Source organism: Salmo trutta, chromosome 25 (genome assembly GCF_901001165.1).
Source record: "Salmo trutta chromosome 25, fSalTru1.1, whole genome shotgun sequence".
NCBI classification, from domain to species: Eukaryota; Metazoa; Chordata; class Actinopteri; order Salmoniformes; family Salmonidae; genus Salmo; species Salmo trutta.
In genome coordinates this window covers 10,045,814-10,065,376 of record NC_042981.1, presented here as the reverse complement: position 1 = coordinate 10,065,376, position 19,563 = coordinate 10,045,814, and the positions used below count along the sequence as shown (strand labels likewise).

At 42.9% G+C, this 19,563-nt stretch overlaps 1 protein-coding gene across 3 annotated transcripts in view; it reads left to right on the top strand.

The window, feature by feature from the left end:
- LOC115161975 (dynein heavy chain 6, axonemal) overlaps window positions 1-19,563 on the top strand; it is a 64,901-nt gene that overhangs the window by 10,600 nt on the left and 34,738 nt on the right. For 2 of the 3 annotated variants that reach the window (XM_029712835.1, XM_029712836.1), the window contains 18 exons: window positions 1,490-1,662; window positions 6,629-6,976; window positions 7,200-7,541; window positions 7,757-8,147; window positions 8,307-8,497; window positions 8,738-8,983; window positions 9,680-9,801; window positions 11,354-11,525; window positions 13,142-13,246; window positions 14,481-14,599; window positions 14,718-14,792; window positions 16,198-16,285; window positions 16,901-17,151; window positions 17,492-17,723; window positions 17,966-18,019; window positions 18,247-18,392; window positions 18,540-18,608; window positions 19,277-19,463. In XM_029712835.1, coding sequence (XP_029568695.1) covers window positions 1,490-1,662; window positions 6,629-6,976; window positions 7,200-7,541; window positions 7,757-8,147; window positions 8,307-8,497; window positions 8,738-8,983; window positions 9,680-9,801; window positions 11,354-11,525; window positions 13,142-13,246; window positions 14,481-14,599; window positions 14,718-14,792; window positions 16,198-16,285; window positions 16,901-17,151; window positions 17,492-17,723; window positions 17,966-18,019; window positions 18,247-18,392; window positions 18,540-18,608; window positions 19,277-19,463 — 3,311 coding nt within the window. Of the gene's footprint in view, window positions 1-1,489; window positions 1,663-6,628; window positions 6,977-7,199; window positions 7,542-7,756; window positions 8,148-8,306; window positions 8,498-8,737; window positions 8,984-9,679; window positions 9,802-11,353; window positions 11,526-13,141; window positions 13,247-14,480; window positions 14,600-14,717; window positions 14,793-16,197; window positions 16,286-16,900; window positions 17,152-17,491; window positions 17,724-17,965; window positions 18,020-18,246; window positions 18,393-18,539; window positions 18,609-19,276; window positions 19,464-19,563 lie in introns of those variants that run through there. The other variant, XM_029712837.1, reaches the window with a different exon arrangement.

Sequence of the window (19,563 nt, the reverse complement as noted above, 5' to 3'; positions counted from 1 at the left end):
AGCTTCACGAGGTAGTTACCAGGAATGCATTTCAATGAACAGTTAATGCCTTGTTAAACATTAATTTGTGGAATTTCTTTCCTTCTTAATGCGTTTGAGCCAATCAGTTGTGTTGTGACAAGGTACAGGAGGGGTGGTATACAGAAGATAGCCCTATTTGGTAAAAGACCAAGTCCATATTATGGCAAGAACAGCTCAAATAAGCAAAGAGAAATGACAGTCCATCATTACTTTAAGACATGAAGGTCAGTCAATCTGGAAAATTTCAAGAACTTTGAAAGTTCCTTCAAGTGCAGTCGCAAAAACCATCAAGCGCTATAATGCAACTGGCTCTCATGAGGGCCGCCACAGGAAAGGAAGACCCAGAGTTACCTCTGCTGCAGAGGATAAGCTCATTAGAGTTACCAGCCTCAGAAATTTCACCCCAAATAAATCCTTCACAGAGCTCAAGTAACACACACATCTCAACATCAACTGTTCCGAGGAGAATGCGTGAATCAGACCTTCGTGGTCGAATTGCTGCAAAGAAACCACTACTAAAGTATACCAATAAGAAGAAGAGACTTGCTTGGGCCAAGAAACACGAACAATGGACATTAGACCGGTGGAAATCTGTCCTTTGGCCTGATGAGTCCAAAGTTGCACATTTTTTGTTTCAACCACCGTGTCTTTGTGAAACACAGAGTAGGTGAACGGATGATCTCGGAATGTGTGGTTCCCACCGTGAAGCATGGAGGGGGAGGTGTGATGTGTGGGGGTGCTTTGCTGGTGACACTGTCAGTGATTTATTTATAATTCAAGGCACACTTAACCAGCATGGCTACCACAGCATTCTGCAGCGATACGCCATCCCATTTGGTTTGCGCTTAGTGGGACTATCATTTGTTTTTCAACAGGACAACGACCCAACACACCTCCAGGCTGTGTAAGGGCTATTTGACCAAGAAGGAGAGTGATGGAGTGATGCATCAGATGACCTGTCCTCCACAATTGAGATGTTTTGGGATGAGTTGTACCGCAGAGTGAAGGAAAAGGAGCCAACAAGTGCTCAGCATATTTGGGAACTCCTTCAAGACTGTTAGAAAAGCATTCCAGGTGAAGCTGGTTGAGAGAATGCCAAGAGTGTGCAAAGCTGTCATCAAGGCAAAGGGTGGCTACTTTGAAGAATCTCAAATATAAAATATAATTTGATTTGTTTAACACTGTATTTGGTGACACCATGATTCCATATGTGTTATTTCATAGTTTTGATGGCTTCACTATTGTTCTACAATGTAGAAAATAGTAAAAATAAAGAAAACCCTTGAATGAGTAGGTGTGTCCAAACTTTTGACTGGCACTGTATAGGGAATAAGGTGCCATTTGTGACACATCCATGAATAATTAGTAATCTACAGAAATGAAATAAGCACTGGATTGTAACAATTATCCCTCACTGTTTTACAGTTACACATTTGCCCTATATATTAATTACATTGATTTCACTCAGCCAAACAGACATCCTTCAACCAAGACCCTAACCTCCTGGATTTGCACTCGCCTCCTGTGTTTGATCTGAAACTGTCTGTTGACGAGGAGCTGGAGAAGGAAAGAGACCAACACCTCCGACCATGGCCTGAGCTGGAGCTGTTACTGGGGACAGATCCCGCTTTCCAATCTGATGTACGTAACTATACAGCACTCACAGTGACACGTATACACATCTCACACGTACACATCACCTGTATGGCATGTCACACTATCACACCAGCATCATCTAATCATGTGTTATACGCGTCGGAGGCGGAGCTGTTCTCAGTTACATGCTCTTAGCAGATGGTCTTATCCAGAGAGACTTACACAGTTAGTGTATTTAAGTAGGGTGACCATACGTCCTCTTTTTCCCGGACATGTCCTCTTTTTGGACCTGAAAAAATGCGTCCGGCCGGGATTTCTAAATCGCCCAAAATGTCCGGGATTCGGCTTTTGCTTTCTATAGTCGCCATTCATTGTGTGCGTTTTTGGGGTTTTGCATTGCTTTGACCTTTCTCTTTAGGTCCCGCCTTCTCACACGCCACCATTGGTGGGTCATGTAGGGCCTACGCAAACATTGGTCAAACTGCATCTCAATCATTACCCTCACCATGGCAACAGCCAAGAGACAGAGCAACAGCTTGCTTGTCAACAGTGGCACATGGCTCCAGAACAGCGTAAAAATGGCCAAACGCAAATGTAAATTCACAGACGATTTACAGAGATAATTCCCGTGTTTTCGTCTTGGTCGGGGTTCGTGTGAAGGAGAATGCATGACCTGCAAAGCTGGCACGTACGTGTCAGTGTCAAAAAAAGGTGCTAGCGACCTAGAAGCCCACATAAGCTCCGTAAAACACAAAATTGCAGCTAAAGGAGAGAGTTCGTCAGGTAAATTTAACTGACTATTTTGTGAGAGCAGGTAAAACAGAAGTTGCATTCCACAACACTAGGGTGACCATACGTCCTCTTTTTCCCGGACATGTCCTCTTTTTTGAAAACTAAAATATGGTCACCCTAATTTAAGGTAGCTAGGTACGACAACCACATATCACAGTTAGGTTTCCATCCAATTGGCAACAGATTTTCATTCCAAAAGAAATCATCTGCATAAAAACAATATGCACATTTTCCCACCAGAGATGTGTTTCCATCAAATTGACTTGTTGCGGATAAAAAGCTGTGCGTGATTACATAATATACATAAAAATAACACTTGCTGTTAAATTCCCATGTACCGAATAAAAAATACAAGTTAAATGGGTTTCCATCGCCTTTTCAACTTTACTGATGGTTTTGTCACAAAAACTGTTGCGTTATATAGCAAAAGTGCCCACTCTGGTCTTGGAACGTGCGCTCTATTTGTCAAACGGCAGCCAAGCATCGATCAGAATAAGACCCTCTATATTTATTGGAAAGCAGCATTAAGCTCATCAACTTTCACCACCCTGTGATGTTCATCGTAACTTATTTCATCTGTAGCCTAATAAACTGCATGTTTTCCCCAGTTGTAGTGGGAGGACCACAACATATGAAATCAAAATGTATTTGTCACATATTTTATAAATAACAGGTGTAGACTAACAGTGAAATGCATACTTACAGTGCCTTCAGAAAGTATTCACACCCCTTGACTTTTTCTAAATTTTGTTGAGTTACACCCTGAATTTAAAATGGATAATATTTAGACTTTGTGTAACCAGCCTACACACAATATCCCATCATGTCAAATTTGTGGCTGCAGGTAGCCTAGTGGTTAGAGCGTTGGACTAGTAACCGAGAGGTTGCAAGATCGAATCCCCGAGCTGATGCAAAATCTGACAAGGTGAAAATGTGATAGCCTGTTCCTAGGCCGTCATTGAAAATAAGAATTTGTTCTTAACTGACTTGCCTAGTTAAAAGGTACATTTTTTTTATTATAATAATAAAAAAAAGTAGAATTATATTTTTACAAATTAATTAAAAAAGAAAAGCTGAAAAGCTGAGTCAGTAAGTATTCAAACCATTAGTTATGGAACGCTTAAATAAATTCAGGATTAAAATGTGCTTAACAAGACACATAATAAATTGCATGGACTTGTGTGCAATAATACTACCTCATCTCTGTACCCCCACACATACAATTATCTGTAAGGTCCATCAGTCGAGCAGTGAATTTCAAACACAGATTCAACCACAAAGACCAGGGAGGTTTTCTAATGCCTCGCAAATAAGGGCATCGATTGGTAGATGGGTAAAAAAAAAGCAGACATTAAATGTCCCTATGAGCATGGGGAAGTTATTAATTACACATTGGATGGTGTATCAATACACCCGGTCACTACTAAGATACAGGCGTCCTTCCTAACTCAGTTGTCGGAGAGGAAAGAAACCGCTCAGGCCAATGACTTTAAAATAGTTAGAGTTTAATGGCTGTGATAGGAGAAAACTGAGGATGGATCAACAACATTGTAGTTACTCCATAATACTAACCTAATTGACAGAGTGAAGAGAAGGAAACCTCTACAGAATACAAAAAAAAAATCCAAAACATGCATCCTGTGTGCAATATGACCAAGAACCCGATGGTCACCCACAGAGCTCCAGAGTTCCTCTGTGGAGATGGGAGAACCTTCCAGAAGGACAACCATCTCTGCAGCACTCCACCAATCAGGCCTTTGTTAGAGTGGCCTGACGGAAGCCACTCCTCAGTAAAAGGCACATGACAGCCTGTTTGGAATTTGCCAAAAGGCACCTAAAGGACTCTCAGACCATGAAAAACAACATTCTCTGGTCTGATAAAATCAAAGATTAAACTCTTCGGCCTGAATGCCAAGTGTCACGTCTGGAGAAAAACTGGCACCATCCCTATGGTGAAGCATGGTGGTGGCAGCATCATGCTGTGGGGATGTTTTTCAGCGTCAGGGACTGGGAGACTAGTCAGTATCGAGGGAAAAATGAACGATGAAGTACAGAAAGATTCTTGAGGAAAACCTGCTCCAGAGCCCTCAGGACCTCAGACTGGAGCAAAGGTTCACCTTCCAGCAGGACAATGACCCTAAGCACACAGCCAAGACAACGCAGAAGTGGCTTCGGGACAAGTCTCTGAATGTCCTTGAGTGGCCCAGCCAGAGCCCGGACTTGAACCCGATTGAACATCTCCGGAGAGACCTGAAAATAGCTGTTCAGCGACACTCCCCATCCAACCTGACAGAGCTTGAGAGGATCTTCAGAGAAGAATGGGAGAAACTCCCCAAATACAGGTGTGCCAAGCTTGTAGCGTCATACCCAAGAAGACTCGAGGCTGTAATTGCTGCCAAAGGTGCTTCAACAATGTACTGAGTAAAGGGTCTAAACACTTGGAGTATGTAAATGTCATATTTCAGTTTTTTATTTGCAATAAATTTGCAAAAATGTATTATAAAAACCTGTTTTTGCTTTGTCATTATGTTGTATTGTGTGTAGATTGATTAAAAAAAAAATTTCCCCTCATCAATTTTAGAATAAGGCTGTAACGTAAGAAAATGTGTAAAAAGTCAAGGGGTCTGAATACTTTCCAAATGCACTGCATACTGTAGGTAGGTAGGGATAAAGTGGCTAGGCAACAGGATAGATAATAGATTGATCTGTAGCAGCAGCAGCGTATGTGGAGCAGTAACAGCAGTGTATATGGTGAGTGTGTGAGTGTCATCAGTAAGCATGTGTGCGCATGTTATGTGTGTGTGGATATATGTACAGTAGTGTGTATGTGTGTGTTGGGATGTCAGCGTGTAAGTATGTGCGAGTGTTTGGGTAGAGACCAGTGTGTGTGTGTGCATAGAGTCAGTGCAAGAGAGTTTGTTCAAAAAAGTGTCAATGCAGGTAGTCCCGGTAGCCATTTGATGAACTATTTAGCAGCCTGGTTTAGAAGTCTTATGGCTTGGGGGTGGAAGCTGTTCAGGGTCCTGTTGGTTCCCGACTTGGTGCACTGGTACAGTTTGGCTTGAGTGACTGGAGTCTTTGACAATTTGTTGGGCTCCTGAGTGGCGCAGTGGTCTAAGGCACTGCATCTCAGTGCTAGAGGCGTCATTACAGACCCTGGTTCGATTCCAAGCTGTATCACAACCGGCCGTGATAGGGCGGCACACTATTGGCCCAGCATCGTCCGGGTTTGGCCGTGGTAGGCCGGCTGTTGTAAATAACAATTTGTTCTTAACTGACTTGCCTAGTTAAATAAAGGTTCAATAAAATAAAATTCCTCTGACGCAGAGGTCCTGGATGGCAGGGAGCTCTGCCCCAGTGATGTACTGGGCCGTACTCACCATTCTCTGGAGAGCCTTACAGTCAGGTGCCTTGCGGCTGCTGTACCAAGCGGTGATGCAGCCAGTCAAAATGCTCTCAATGGTGCAGCTGTAGAACTTTTTGAGGATTTGACGGCCCATGCCAAATCTTTTTAGCCACCTGGAGGGGAAAGAGACACTGTCGTGTCCTCTTCACAACACCAAAAGTATTGGGATAAATTCACTTATGTTTATAAAAGTAGTAAAAAGTGAAGTATTTGGCCCCATATTCCTACGCAATGGCTTCGTTAAGCTTGTGACTGTACAACTTCTTGGATGCATTTGCTGTTTGTTTTTGGTTGCGTTTCAGATTATTTTGTGCCCGATAGAAATGAATGATACTATTTTATTGTGTAATTTTGGAGTAATTTTGGAGTTAACATTTCTACATTAATGTGGATGCTACCATGATTATGGATAGTCCTGAATGAATCGTGAATAATGATAAGAAAGTTACAGGCCAAATATCATAGCCCCAAGACATGCTAACCTCTCACCATTACAATAAAAGGGGAGGTTAGCATTTATGGGGGGTATGATCTTTGACCCTTTGTAATTTTCTCACAAGTCTTTGACTTTTACTTCATAGTTATTGTATAATTTAAAATAAAAAGTGCTGGGGGAGGGAGGGTCACTGTGGGGGTCACTGTGGGATTAATTGAGATTATTTTTGAAGAGGTATTTTCCATAGAAGTGTAGTTGTTTGTCACTTACCTATTACTAGTTTGACATGTTTTTCTATATTCTAAATATGGTTTGTTGACATATGACATAGACCTTGATACAGATGATACACATCTGATGTGTTTGTTGATTTCTAGCTGTCGGACATCCTCAGTACCGTCCAGCGAGGGATGCAGGAAGTGGAGAAGCACTGTCAGAGGCTAGACAAGTTCTGTGATATGGTGGAGACAGCCATGTTGACTGACATGGATGGGTTCTTGGCCGGGGAGAAATGGTCTCCCCAGGATATCAAGGCCATCTTGGCGGTGCACACAGAGAGCATCAGGCTGATGAAAAGGATAGAGACTGAGACCCGTGTCAACATGATCCTGGTCAGATGTCACCAGTACCAGTCAAACTGCCTGCTCTACCCAGAGGCTCTCATCTTTACCATTCACTCCATGCTCCCCTCCATTGTAAAGAAGAAGAACCTGGAACTGATGGAGGTTTGTTAAATAGTACATTAGTATACCATAGTTTTTGTTAGTGTTGATGTTTAAGCGCGTCTAAATACCAGATACTCTACCTACAGTCATGAAGTAAACTTTAGACTTCATGCATAATTCATGTTCAGGCTATTCATATTTTGAAGTTATTGTAAATGCGTTGAGGAGCGCTTTGACCGGTACTACTTTTCGGTTATACTTTCCTCTCCATCTGTTCAATCAGGTGATCAGAGGAGCGCTTAAAAAGCTGGATAAAGACATTTTTACAGTGGAAGAGTTTGTTGAGCATCTGACCTTCCTGAGTCGGATATCTGTGCAGATTCCAACTCTGGAAAGACAGTATCAGTTCCTCATCCAGCTCTATAGTATGGCTAAAGAGTACCAGATCACTATCTCTCCTGAGGAGCTGGCTTTGTACCAGCACCTCGTCCCCAGCTTCCAGCATCTCAAATCCGCTGTCATGATCTGTGAAACCAAGAGGGATGACAACATCTTCAAGTTCAGCGTTGATCTGGGCAAACACTTAAATCAACTCAGATTTGAGCTTGTTCTGGTTAAAATGAAGGTACGGTTGATCTTTTAGCGGTTGTTGTGCTTTTCTCCCTCCTTAATACTCAATAAGAGTCATTATTCTTGATTGTGTTTTAACATGTGTGTATCTATGATTTCCTCTTCCTGACAAAGCTGCCTAGCCTGGTCTCACACCTGTTCGTACTGCCAATGGCCGGACAACAGATGTAGGACCAGGCTTAAAGATGTCACAAATTTCTTATTTCTCAGGTGAACAATCCCATCCTGCTTTGCTCCTATACGTCTCCCAAAGTGGCCAATGAGATCCTCCAGGCTCTCTCAGAGGAGGTGGCCATCTACTCCAATAAGGCATACAGCTACACTTGCTATGGAGAGCTCCTGAGAAACTCTTTTTCAATGAAGAAGATCTCTACTGTGGTCCGCATGAAGCAGGGCCGTGGTTCTAACGCTGCCGAAGTGGAGGCAGAGCTGTCTGAGGTGGACTGTGCCCTGACGCTGAGGAAGATGCTCTGGGGGATGCAGAAGGAATGGGATAAACAGTACAGCCGTTGGAGAGCCACCACCTTCGAGCTGCTCAATGTGGATGATCTGCAAAATGATGTCAGCCGCTTTACACAGACCATCTACATGTTAGAGAAAGGTCTCAGAGTGATATTTTAGGATCATTATTGTTGGGATTCACCACCATGTCAGATGGTTCTCTGTTATCACAAGTGTTGGTGTGTTAAATGATGGTGTGAATGTAAAGGAATTAATTTATGTGAAACAACTGATAAACGTTGTTTTCTTTGTCATTCAGGTTTACCTGAAAACAACATAGTTCCCATTCTGAAGCAGAAGGTGATGGACTTCAAGCTTTGTCTACCCATCATCGTGGCTCTCAGAAACCCTTATCTCCGTCAGAGACACTGGGAAGACATCCAGAGCTATATCGGACGATTCTTCACCAAAGAGGATAACTTCACCCTTGGAAACCTATTAGACATAAAGGTAGGGCATGGTAGCAATGAAATATCTACCTTGCTTTTCTACGAATTTCTGGAAAAATGTTCAGAAATCACGTTCAGGGCCATTTCTAAGTTCTAACATTGCGATCGTTATATGTTTTTTTTTAACCTACTTTAGTTGAATCCACTATTTGTAAGTGGCTCAGGATAAGAGCATTTACTAAATTACTATAATCTGAACCTAAAATTAAATTCTAGATTTCCCTCTGTGACATGTATGCAGATTCTTCAGCAAAGTGGTTCAATAGGGGACATCTCCACTACTGCCACCAATGAGGCCACTTTAGAGAGCATCCTGTACAAAGTGATTGACCTGTGGAGGAGCACAGATTTCCGTCTGATCACCCACCAGTCTGACACATCCACGGTGAAAATCATCGCCTCGGCAGACGACGTCATGGCACAGCTGGAAGAGAGTCAGACCACTATCATGAGCATCAAGGCATCCCGCTACGCTGAGCCTATCAAGGTCAGGTGTCATTCAGATCTGACCGGAGAGACGTGATGATTCGTTAAAAATAACATGATTTGAATAAATATTGCCCCTTTTCATGTCATAGATTCTAGAAATGCGTCTTTCGCTTCAAACCCCGAATGGACTCCCAAGTGATGCACCGGTCTAAGGCACTGCATCTCAGTGCTAGAGGCTTCACTACAGACCTGGTTCAATTCCAGGCTGTATCACAACCGGCTGTGATTGGGAGTCCCATAGGGCGGCGCACAATTGGCCCAGCGTCGTCCGGGTTAGGGTTTGTCTGGGGTAGGCCGTCATTGTAAATATGAGTTTGTTCTTAACTGACTTGCCTAGTTAAATAAAGGTTAAATAATGGTTAAATAAAGATGAAATCAAAATATATAAATAAAACCCATTTATGCAGAATTTGAGAAATATAATATTTGTACATAATGGAATCACTCTGTTATTTCAAGAAGAGAAATAAGTTAAGTTCTCTGAATCTTGTAGTTTTGTCAGTTGTTGGGGGACAAGGTGGTATTTGTTAGCCTGGTCCCAGAACTGTGTGTTCTGTCTTGCCAACTCCTATGGACATTGTCATACCACACTGCGTAACAATGACCATAGGAGTTGGCAAGACAGAACAAACAGACCTGGGACCAGGCTTAGTATTATTGTGTGTGATGACAATGTGATCTCTCTCTTGTTTAGTATCTGATAGATGAATGGGAGAGGAAGCTGAACCAGTTCTCTCATACTCTGGAGGAGTGGGTCATGTGTCAGAAGAGATGGCTCTACCTGGAGCCTATCTTCTCTGCTGGAGGGATTCAGAGGCAAGGCAGCTATTTTAGTTTTACATTGTGTATGACGCTTATTAACCTGTGTGTGTTGTATTAACGGATGAGGTGTGTGTCATGGCACTTTGGTTTGTATTGTTTATTGTGTTGTCTTGTCTACGTGTTTCATCTGCTGCTGACAATTCATCTATACTGAACAAAAATATAAACACAACATGCAACAATTTCAACGATTTTACTGAGTTACAGTTCATATGAAGAAATCAGTGAAATATAAGTACATAAATTCATTAGGCCCTAATCTATGGATTTCACATGACTGAGCAGGGGCACAGCCATGGTTGGGCCTGGGGGGGCATAGGCCCATCCACTGGCCCAGCCAATCAGAGTTTTTCCCCACAAAAGGGTTTTATTATAGCCAGAAATACTCCTCAGTTTCATCAGCTGTCCTGGTGGTTGGCCTCAGGAGATACTACAGGTGACGAAGCTGGATGTGGAGGTCCTGGTCTGGCGTGATTACACATGGTCTATGGTCTGTGGTTGTGAAGGCGGTTGGACGTACTGCCAAATGATCTAAAACGATGTTGGAGGCGGCTTATGGTAGAGAAATTAACATTAAATTCTCTTGCAACAGCTCTGGTGGACATTCCTGCAGTTAGCATGTCAATTACACGCCCCATAAGAACTTGAGACATTGTGTTGTGTGACAAAACTGCACATCTTATTGGCCTTGTATTGTCCCCAGCACAAGGGGCACCTGTGTAATGATCATGCTGTTTAATCAGCTTGTTGTTATGCCACACCTGTCAGGTGGATGGATTATCTTGGCAAAGGAGAAATGCTCACTAACAGAGATGTAAACACATTTCTGCACAAAATTTGAGATCAATAATTTTTTTGTGCGTATGGAACATTTCACTGATCATTTATTTCAGCTCGTGAAACATGGGACCAACACTTTACATGTTGCATTTATATTTTTGTTCAGTATATTTTTAATTATTACATAGGCTTCTGGTTGATGATTTTGGGAATTGTTCTTTTGACAGCATTTTAAAGACAGACCTTGCACATGTAGTCATATCATCTGGTATAATATGGGGTAGATATCTACCTGGAGTAGGTTTATGGTCCAATGGAGCCGTTTTTATCTCAATATCTAATAATTTCTGGGTAACAATTAGGTACCTTACTGTGATTATTTTTAATTAAAATGGTCAAAAATAAACACAAATAGCTTCTTAGCAAAGGGCAATTTCTGTGAGTGGTCTGAGTGGGGGGTGGGGGGGGCTGGAACTCTTTCTTATTGGTCTATTAACTCATTTACTGCATGGTGATGTCAACAGGCAGGCAAAAACTCCAAGCCAACAAAACAGGCTGAAATTTCAGCCGGTCTTATCAAACAGCTTTTACAGGGCATTATCATTATTTCACAGTATTATTCCAACTTCATAGTGTGGAAATAGTGTATATATAAAACACGGAAAAATCACGTTTTTAAGAAGACTCACAGTACCAAAAAAGTGATTGAATGTAATCCAAAATATGTACTTTTCTGACTTGAAATGAATGAACCTCATCCTATTAGACAGCTCCCAGCGGAGGCCAAGGTGTTCTTGCAGGTGGATCAATCATGGAAGGAGATCATGAGGAGGACAAATGACAGGCCTAATGCCCTGAGAGCAGCTACCGCCCCTGGGGTCCTGGAGATGCTGCAGGCTGGCAACGTCCACATGGAAAAAATACAGAAATGTCTGGAGGTACTGGAGGGATTTAGCGTGCCTGGGTGCCAGACTGCTTCTGCTATCTGGAGGGATTTAGCGTGCCTGGGTGCCAGACTGTTTCTGCTATCTGGAGGGATTTAGGGTGCCTGGGTGCCAGACTGTTTCTGCTATCTGGAGGGATTTAGGGTGCCTGGGTGCCAGACTGTTTCTGCTATCTGGAGGGATTTAGCGTGCCTGGGTGCCAGACTGTTTCTGCTATCTGGAGGGATTTAGCGTGCCTGGGTGCCAGACTGTTTCTGCTATCTGGAGGGATTTAGGGTGCCTGGGTGCCAGACTGCTTCTGCTATCTGGAGGGATTTAGGGTGCCTGGGTGCCAGACTGTTTCTGCTATCTGGAGGGAGTTAGGGTGCCTGGGTGTCAGAATGTTTCTGCTATCTGGAGGGAGTTAGGGTGCCTGGGTGCCAGACTGTTTCTGCTATCTGGAGGGAGTTAGGGTGCCTGTGTGCCAGACTGTTTCTGCTATCTGGAGGGAGTTAGGGTGCCTGGGTGTCAGAATGTTTCTGCTATCTGGAGGGAGTTAGGGTGGCTGGGTGTCAGAATGTTTCTGCTATCTGGAGGGAGTTAGGGTGCCTGGGTGTCAGAATGTTTCTGCTATCTGGAGGGAGTTAGGGTGCCAGACTGTTTCTGCTATCTGGAGGGAGTTAGGGTGCCTGGGTGTCAGAATGTTTCTGCTATCTGGAGGGAGTTAGGGTGCCAGACTGTTTCTACTATCTGGAGGGAGTTAGGGTGCCTGGGTGTCAGAATGTTTCTGCTATCTGGAGGGAGTTAGGGTGCCAGACTGTTTCTGCTATCTGGAGGGAGTTAGGGTGCCTGGGTGTCAGAATGTTTCTGCTATCTGGAGGGAGTTAGGGTGCCTGGGTGTCAGAATGTTTCTGCTATCTGGAGGGAGTTAGGGTGCCTGGGTGTCAGAATGTTTCTGCTATCTGGAGGGAGTTAGGGTGGCTGGGTGTCAGAATGTTTCTGCTATCTGGAGGGAGTTAGGGTGCCTGGGTGTCAGAATGTTTCTGCTATCTGGAGGGAGTTAGGGTGCCTGGGTGTCAGAATGTTTCTGCTATCTGGAGGGAGTTAGGGTGCCTGGGTGTCAGAATGTTTCTGCTATCTGGAGGGAGTTAGGGTGCCAGACTGTTTCTGCTATCTGGAGGGAGTTAGGGTGCCTGGGTGTCAGAATGTTTCTGCTATCTTGTCAACTCCTTGTTATTCATTGTCATCTCAAACATGGCAATTCCATAATGAGTAGAAACAAACTGGAACCCAGGCTAGCATATCACAATATACAGCAGACTGGAACCCAGGCTAGCATACCACATGATACAGCCGACTGGCACCCAGGCTAGCATACCACATGATACAGCAGACTGGAACCCAGGCTAGCATACCCCATGATACAGCAGACTGGAACCCAGGCTAGCATACCCCATGATACAGCAGACTCTCAAAAGGACAATGCACTTAATTTCCTGTCTTTAGGGTCAGCTGGGCTGTAAAACCTTTGACATTTTCATTTGCAACTCTCACACAACATTTATCTTATCCTAGTTACTTTCAGAGTTGCTGTTTATTCAATACTTGACTGTTTGTTTCGTTTTCTGCAGGATTATTTTGAATCCAAAAGAACAGTTTTTGCAAGATTCTACTTCCTCAGCAATGAGGAACTGCTGGATGTTCTGTCACAGAGCAAAAATCCCAACGCCATTCAGGTTCCCATCTCATAGTATAGGCTAACCATCCAAGAAGAAATTACTTTCTTTAAAAAAATAAAAATAACATAAGCAGCTGCCTTGATGACAGCTTTGCACACTCTTTCGCATTCTCTCAACCAGCTTCATGTGGTAGTCACCTGGAATGCATTTCAATTAACAGGTGTGCCTTGTTGAAAGTTAATTTGTGGAATTTCTTTCCTTAATGCGTTTGAGCCAATCAGTTAAGTTGTGACAAGGTAGGGGTGGTATACAGGAGATAGCCCTATTTGGTAAAAGACCAAGTCCATATTATGGCAAGAACAGCATCAATAAGCAAAGAGAAATGACAGTCCATCATTCCTTTAAGACATGAATGTCAGTAAATCCGGACATTTTCAAGAACTTTGAACGTTTCTTCAAGTGCAGTCGCAAAAACCATCAAGCGCTATGATGAAACTGGCTCTCATGAGGACCGCCACAGGAAAGGAAGACCCAGAGTTACCTCTGCTGCAGAGGATATGTTCATTAGAGTTAACTGCACCTCAGATTGTAGTCCAAATAAAAGCTTCACGGAGTTCAAGTAACAGACACATCTCAACATCAACTGTTCAGAGGAGACTGTGTGAATCAGGCCTTCATGGTCGAATTGCTGCAAAGAAACCACAACTAAAGTACACCAATAAGAAGAAGAGACTTGCTTGGGAAAAGAAACATGAACAATGGACATTAGACCAGTGTAAATTGGTCCTTTGATCTGATGAGTCCAAATTTGCGATTTTTGGTTACAACCGCCGTGTCTTTGTGAGACGCAGAGTAGGTGAACAGATGATCTCCGCATGTGTGGTTCCCACCGTGAAGCATAGAGAAGGAGGTGTGATGGTGTGGGGGTTCTTTGCTGGTGACGCTGTCAATGATTTATTTAGAATTCAAGGCACACTTAACCAGCATGGCTACCACAGCATTCTGCAGCAATACTCCATCCCATCTGGTTTGTGCTTAGTGGGACTATCATTTGTTTTTCAACAGCTGGTTGAGAGAATGCCAAGAGTGTGCAAAGCTGTCATCAAGGCAAATCGTGGCGACTTTGAAGAATCTAAAATATATTTTGATTTTGAGCGAGCCGGGTGGTGGACGGATTAGCTGGGCTGTAAAAGCTTGTGAAAAATTCAGACATTTTCATTCACAACTTTCAAACAATATTTATGTTCATTCAATCAATTTAATTCAATCCATTCTCTACAACACTTTTAAGCCTCATCTTGTAAAATGCTTCAGCAACATCCGTCACCTGGACATCCAGGAACATGCTACGATTTACCATGTGGTGGCAAGCATACGTTCAGCCGAGGGTGAAACTGTGACCATGCCAAAGTAAATACTCTAATCATGATAATAAACCAAATGGAAACATTTACATTTAGGCTTAATTCATGTTTTTTTTCTGTTACCGAGAATCCCATCACAACTTTCTTCTCTTTTGATTCTTTAGAAATGTTCAAATACGTGGGCCAGTGGAGCAATGGATGGGAAATGTGGAAACAGCGATGTACAACACAGTGAAAAGGTACAGTAACCATTTTGCATGCAGCTTTTCCTTTCCTGTTCAAAAGGTGTTGATACAGTACAGTGAGAGAAAAAAGTATTTGATCCCCTGCTGATTTTGTACATTTGCCCACTGACAAAGAAATTATCAGTCTATAATTTTAATGGTAGGTTTATTTCAGTGAGAGACAGAATAACAACAAAAAAATCCAGAAAAACGCATGTCAAAAATGTTATAAATTGATTTGCATTTTAATGAGGGAAATAAGTATTTGACCCCTTTGCAAAACATGACTTAGTACTTGGTGGCAAAACCCTTGTTGGCAATCACAGAGGTCAGATGTTTCTTGTAGTTGGCCACCAGGTTTGCACACATCTCAGGAGGGATTTTGTCCCACTCCTCTTTGCAGATCTTCTCCAAGTCATTAAGGTTTCGAGGCTGACGTTTGGCAACTCGAACCTTCAGCTCCCTCCACAGATTTTCTATGGGATTAAGGTCTGGAGACTGGCTAGGCCACTCCAGGACCTTAATGTGCTTCTTCTTGAGCCACTCCTTTGTTGCCTTGGCCGTGTGTTTTGGGTCATTGGCATGCTGGAATACCCATCCACAACCCATTTTCAATACCCTGGCTGAGGGAAGGAGGTTCTCACCCAAGATTTGACGGTACATGGCCCCGTCCATCGTCCCTTTGATGCGGTGAAGTTGTCCTGTCCCCTTAGCAGAAAAACACCCCCAAAGCATAATGTTTCCACCTCCATGTTTGACGGTGGGGATGGTGTTCTTGGAGTCATAGGCAGCATTCCTCCTCCTCCAAACACGGTGAGTTGAGTTGATGCCAAAGAGCTCCATTTTGGTCTCATCTGACCACAACACTTTCACCCAGTTGTCCTCTGAATCATTCAGATGTTCATTGGCAAACTTCAGACGGGCATGTATATGTGCTTTCTTGAGCAGGGGGACCTTGCGGGCGCTGCAGGATTTCAGTCCTTCACACGGCGTAGTGTGTTACCAATTGTTTTCTTGGTGACTATGGTCCCAGCTGCCTTGAGATCATTGACAAGATCCTCCCGTGTAGTTCTGGGCTGATTCCTCTCTTTAAGAGTGTGCTCCTAATCTAAGCTCGTTACCTGTATAAAAGACACCTGTCCACAGAAGCAATCAATCAATCAGGGGTCAAATACTTATTTCCCTCATTAAATTGCAAATCAATTCATAACATTTTTGAGATGCGTTTTTCTGGATTTTTTTGTTGTTATTCTGTCTCTCACTGTTCAAATAAACCTACCATTAAAATGATAGACTGATCATTTCTTTGTCAGTGGGCAAACGTACAGAATCAGCAGGGGATCAAATACTTTTTTCCCCTCACTGTATATCCAAGGGAACTTTTACCCTGATACAATAATCATGTTTCAAATCATTTCAGGCGCTTGAAGTTAGGAGTGTCAGAATGGAATCCTCAGAACTTTAAGAAATGGGTCCTCTCTCACCCCGGACAGGTCGTTCTCACCGTGGTAAGTTACCATTGCGATGTATAGATTTAACAGGAATATGATTGGACTTATTACTATCCACCTACACAATTGGGAAAACCCCACCATGTGTTAAACAGTGTATCGTCTTCCTCTAGTTCCTGTTCACTAGGCTGATGAATGTAGTGACTGTTACCCTGTCAAAATTACATCAACAGCCAAGGAAAACTTAAGACCAAAGTAAATGTGAGACCATCAGACTTTTCACACCGTCTTCTTACATTGTGTCCAACGTGTTCTAAACACATGCCTGGTCTCAGATCTGTTGTCTCCTTCTATAGCCTGGTCCCAGATCTGTTGTCTCCTTCTATAGCCTGGTCCCAGATCTGTTGTCTCCTTCTATAGCCTGGTACCAGATCTGTTGTCTCCTTCTATAGCCTGGTACCAGATCTGTTGTCTCCTTCTTTAGCCTGGTACCAGATCTGTTGTCTCCTTCTTTAGCCTGGTCCCAGATCTGTTTGTGCTCTTGCCAACTCCGTTGCTGTCATTGTCAAACCAAACATTTTGGCATGACATTTCCATAAGGAGTTAGTAAGAGAGCAGAAACAGACTAGTACCCAGGCTACCAAAACCCCTCCGTCACCCTCTGTCCCCTAGACCCAGATCATGTTCACTAAGGACTGCCAGGAAAGCTTCAGCAGTGAGAGGCAGCTGGAGAGCATGGTGGTGGTGAAGCAGCAGGTGATCCACAATGTGGAGGAGCTGGCTGACCTGGTGTCCGAGCCCCTGCCCTGTCACCAGCAGGCCACCCTAGAGGCCCTGCTCACCATCCTGGTCCACTGCAGAGACGTCCTCAGCCATCTCCTCCAGAACCGCATCACCAGTGTGGACGACTTCGAGTGGGGAAGGTCACAGCTTTGATCATAGTTGCTACTGCTAGTATAGATTTTTCTTGAAATACCTGGCCTTATGTAGATTAGTTCCAGATCTTTTTGTGCTGTCTATGATCAGAATAACTCCTATTCTTAGGCCAAATATATCTAGGATCAGGCTAGGACTTCTGAGAATGTTTTGTCATATTCTCTGAGTTTGAGATGATTGTTGATCATTTAGGTAACCTTCAGAGCTGCACAAGACTTACCTACATGAACAACTTAATTTTATAGATTAAGCCAACCAAAACAGATCTCCAGATGCAACATTTGTACTTTTTATATATTTTTTTGTCATTGGTTCTGTTGGTTTCAGGCAGCTCCATTATGTCTGGTATGACAGCACCTCTCTGTGTTACGTGGTCCATGCCCAGGCTTCCTTCATGTATGGCTATGAGTACCTGGGCTGTTCTCCTCGACTGGTCATCACGCCGCTTACTGACCGATGCTGGCTGACCCTCACTGGGGCCTTGAGCCTCCATCTGGGGGGCGCGCCTGCCGGACCCTCTGGAACAGGCAAGACAGAGACGGTCAAGGACCTGGCCAAGGTAAGGACCTGGCCAAGGTAAGGACCTGGCCAAGGTAAGGACCTGTCACTGAAGTTAGGAGGAAAACCTGGGAAGTATTTAGTAAGTTAGTCGGTGTGTGGACCTGAAAATGCCAGTAGTAGAAAAAGAGAATGTCCACACTCTTGGGAAACCACTGTCGCTGGCATCCTTGTAGCTCTGTGTTCAAACTGATACTGTATTTACAGGAAGTAAAACCATGTTGGTGTTGTTTTCCTTTGCAGGCGCTTGGAAAGTTCTGTTTAGTACTGAACTGCTCTGACAGTCTGGACTATAAGGTAGCCATGGACATTTCTATTCTCATTAGAACTTTATAGCTATTGTACTTTTGATGCATTGAAATATGTTTGTTCAAGCTCATTGCATCTGTTGTAGAGACTGAAGAAGTGGAGGAGAAGTATGTATACATTATACTGTGAGTTAGTTGCACAAATGTAGAAATCAATAAAGTAGTCGTGTAATTTATCTCATACAGTTGTCTCTCTCTGTGACATTCCCTTACCAGATGATGGGGAAGCTGTTCTCTGGCATGGTGCAGTCTGGTTCCTGGTGTTGTTTTGATGAGTTTAACCGTATCAACGTAGAGGTGTTGTCAGTCATCGCTGCTCAGCTTCAGTCCATTAAGGCCGCCATGCATAGTCACAGTTTACGGTATGCCTCTGGAACTTACTGTATTCTTTAGACTGATTTGTATTTTTACGGCTTGAAAGTTTTTCATTTTACATTGGTTTAACTGAACAGGTGAATAGTTTAGGTTAATTAGTCAAATGTATTCGATATTTACTGTTTTTACCAAAGGTTTATGTTCGAGGGAAGAGATATCCGACTGAACGCCTCATGTGGATTCTTCATCACCATGAATCCAGGGTAACGTGATCTGTCATGTTTAGTTTAAGATCATACCCTTTTAATAACCTTTAATAAGCGTTAACAACCTGTTATCAAGGCAAAGGGTGACTACTTTGAAGAATCTAAAATCTAAAATATATGTTGATTTGTTTAACACTTTTGGTTACTACATGATTACATATGTGTTATTTCATAGTTTTGATGTCTTTACTATTATTCTACAATGTAGAAAATAGTAAAAATATAGAAAACCCCTGGAATGAGTAGGTGTATCCAAACGTTTGACTGGTACTGTACATACATACACATATAAATACATACAGATTACATATCAATACACACACACACACACATACATACACATATATATATATATATATATATATATATATATATATATATATATATACACACACACATCTTTAAAAAATATATATTTTCTTTATTACCCTCCAACCCTACCACCCCTAACCCAATTGGAGCAAACTAGTGAACAACAATGCTTAGGCCTGTATTTCCAGTTCATACATACTATGTACATTTTATGGACACAATTCTATTTTACAATAGTTCTATTTTGTTTGCTTTTACTCCCGTCTTTCCTCTACCCTCAACCATCTATTTCTTATGTCCATCCGGTTTGATTTTTATTTGCCATGTCTTTGAAGTTGACCTCTCTCTTTCAGTTGCAAAGGTCGAGTGGATCTCCCTGATAACCTAAAGTCCCTGTTCCGGCCCGTCTCTATGATGGTACCTGACTTTGACCTGATTGCTGAGATTATGTTGTTCTCTGAGGGCTTCAAATCAGCCAAATCACTGTCCAGGAAGATTGTCAACCTCTACCAGCTCGCCAGCAAGCAGCTGTCTCAGCAGGTTGGACTTACATACACTGTTAGAAAAAAAGGTGGTATCTTGAACATTAAAGGGTTCTTCGGCTGTCCCCATAGGAGAACACTTTGAATAACTATTTTTG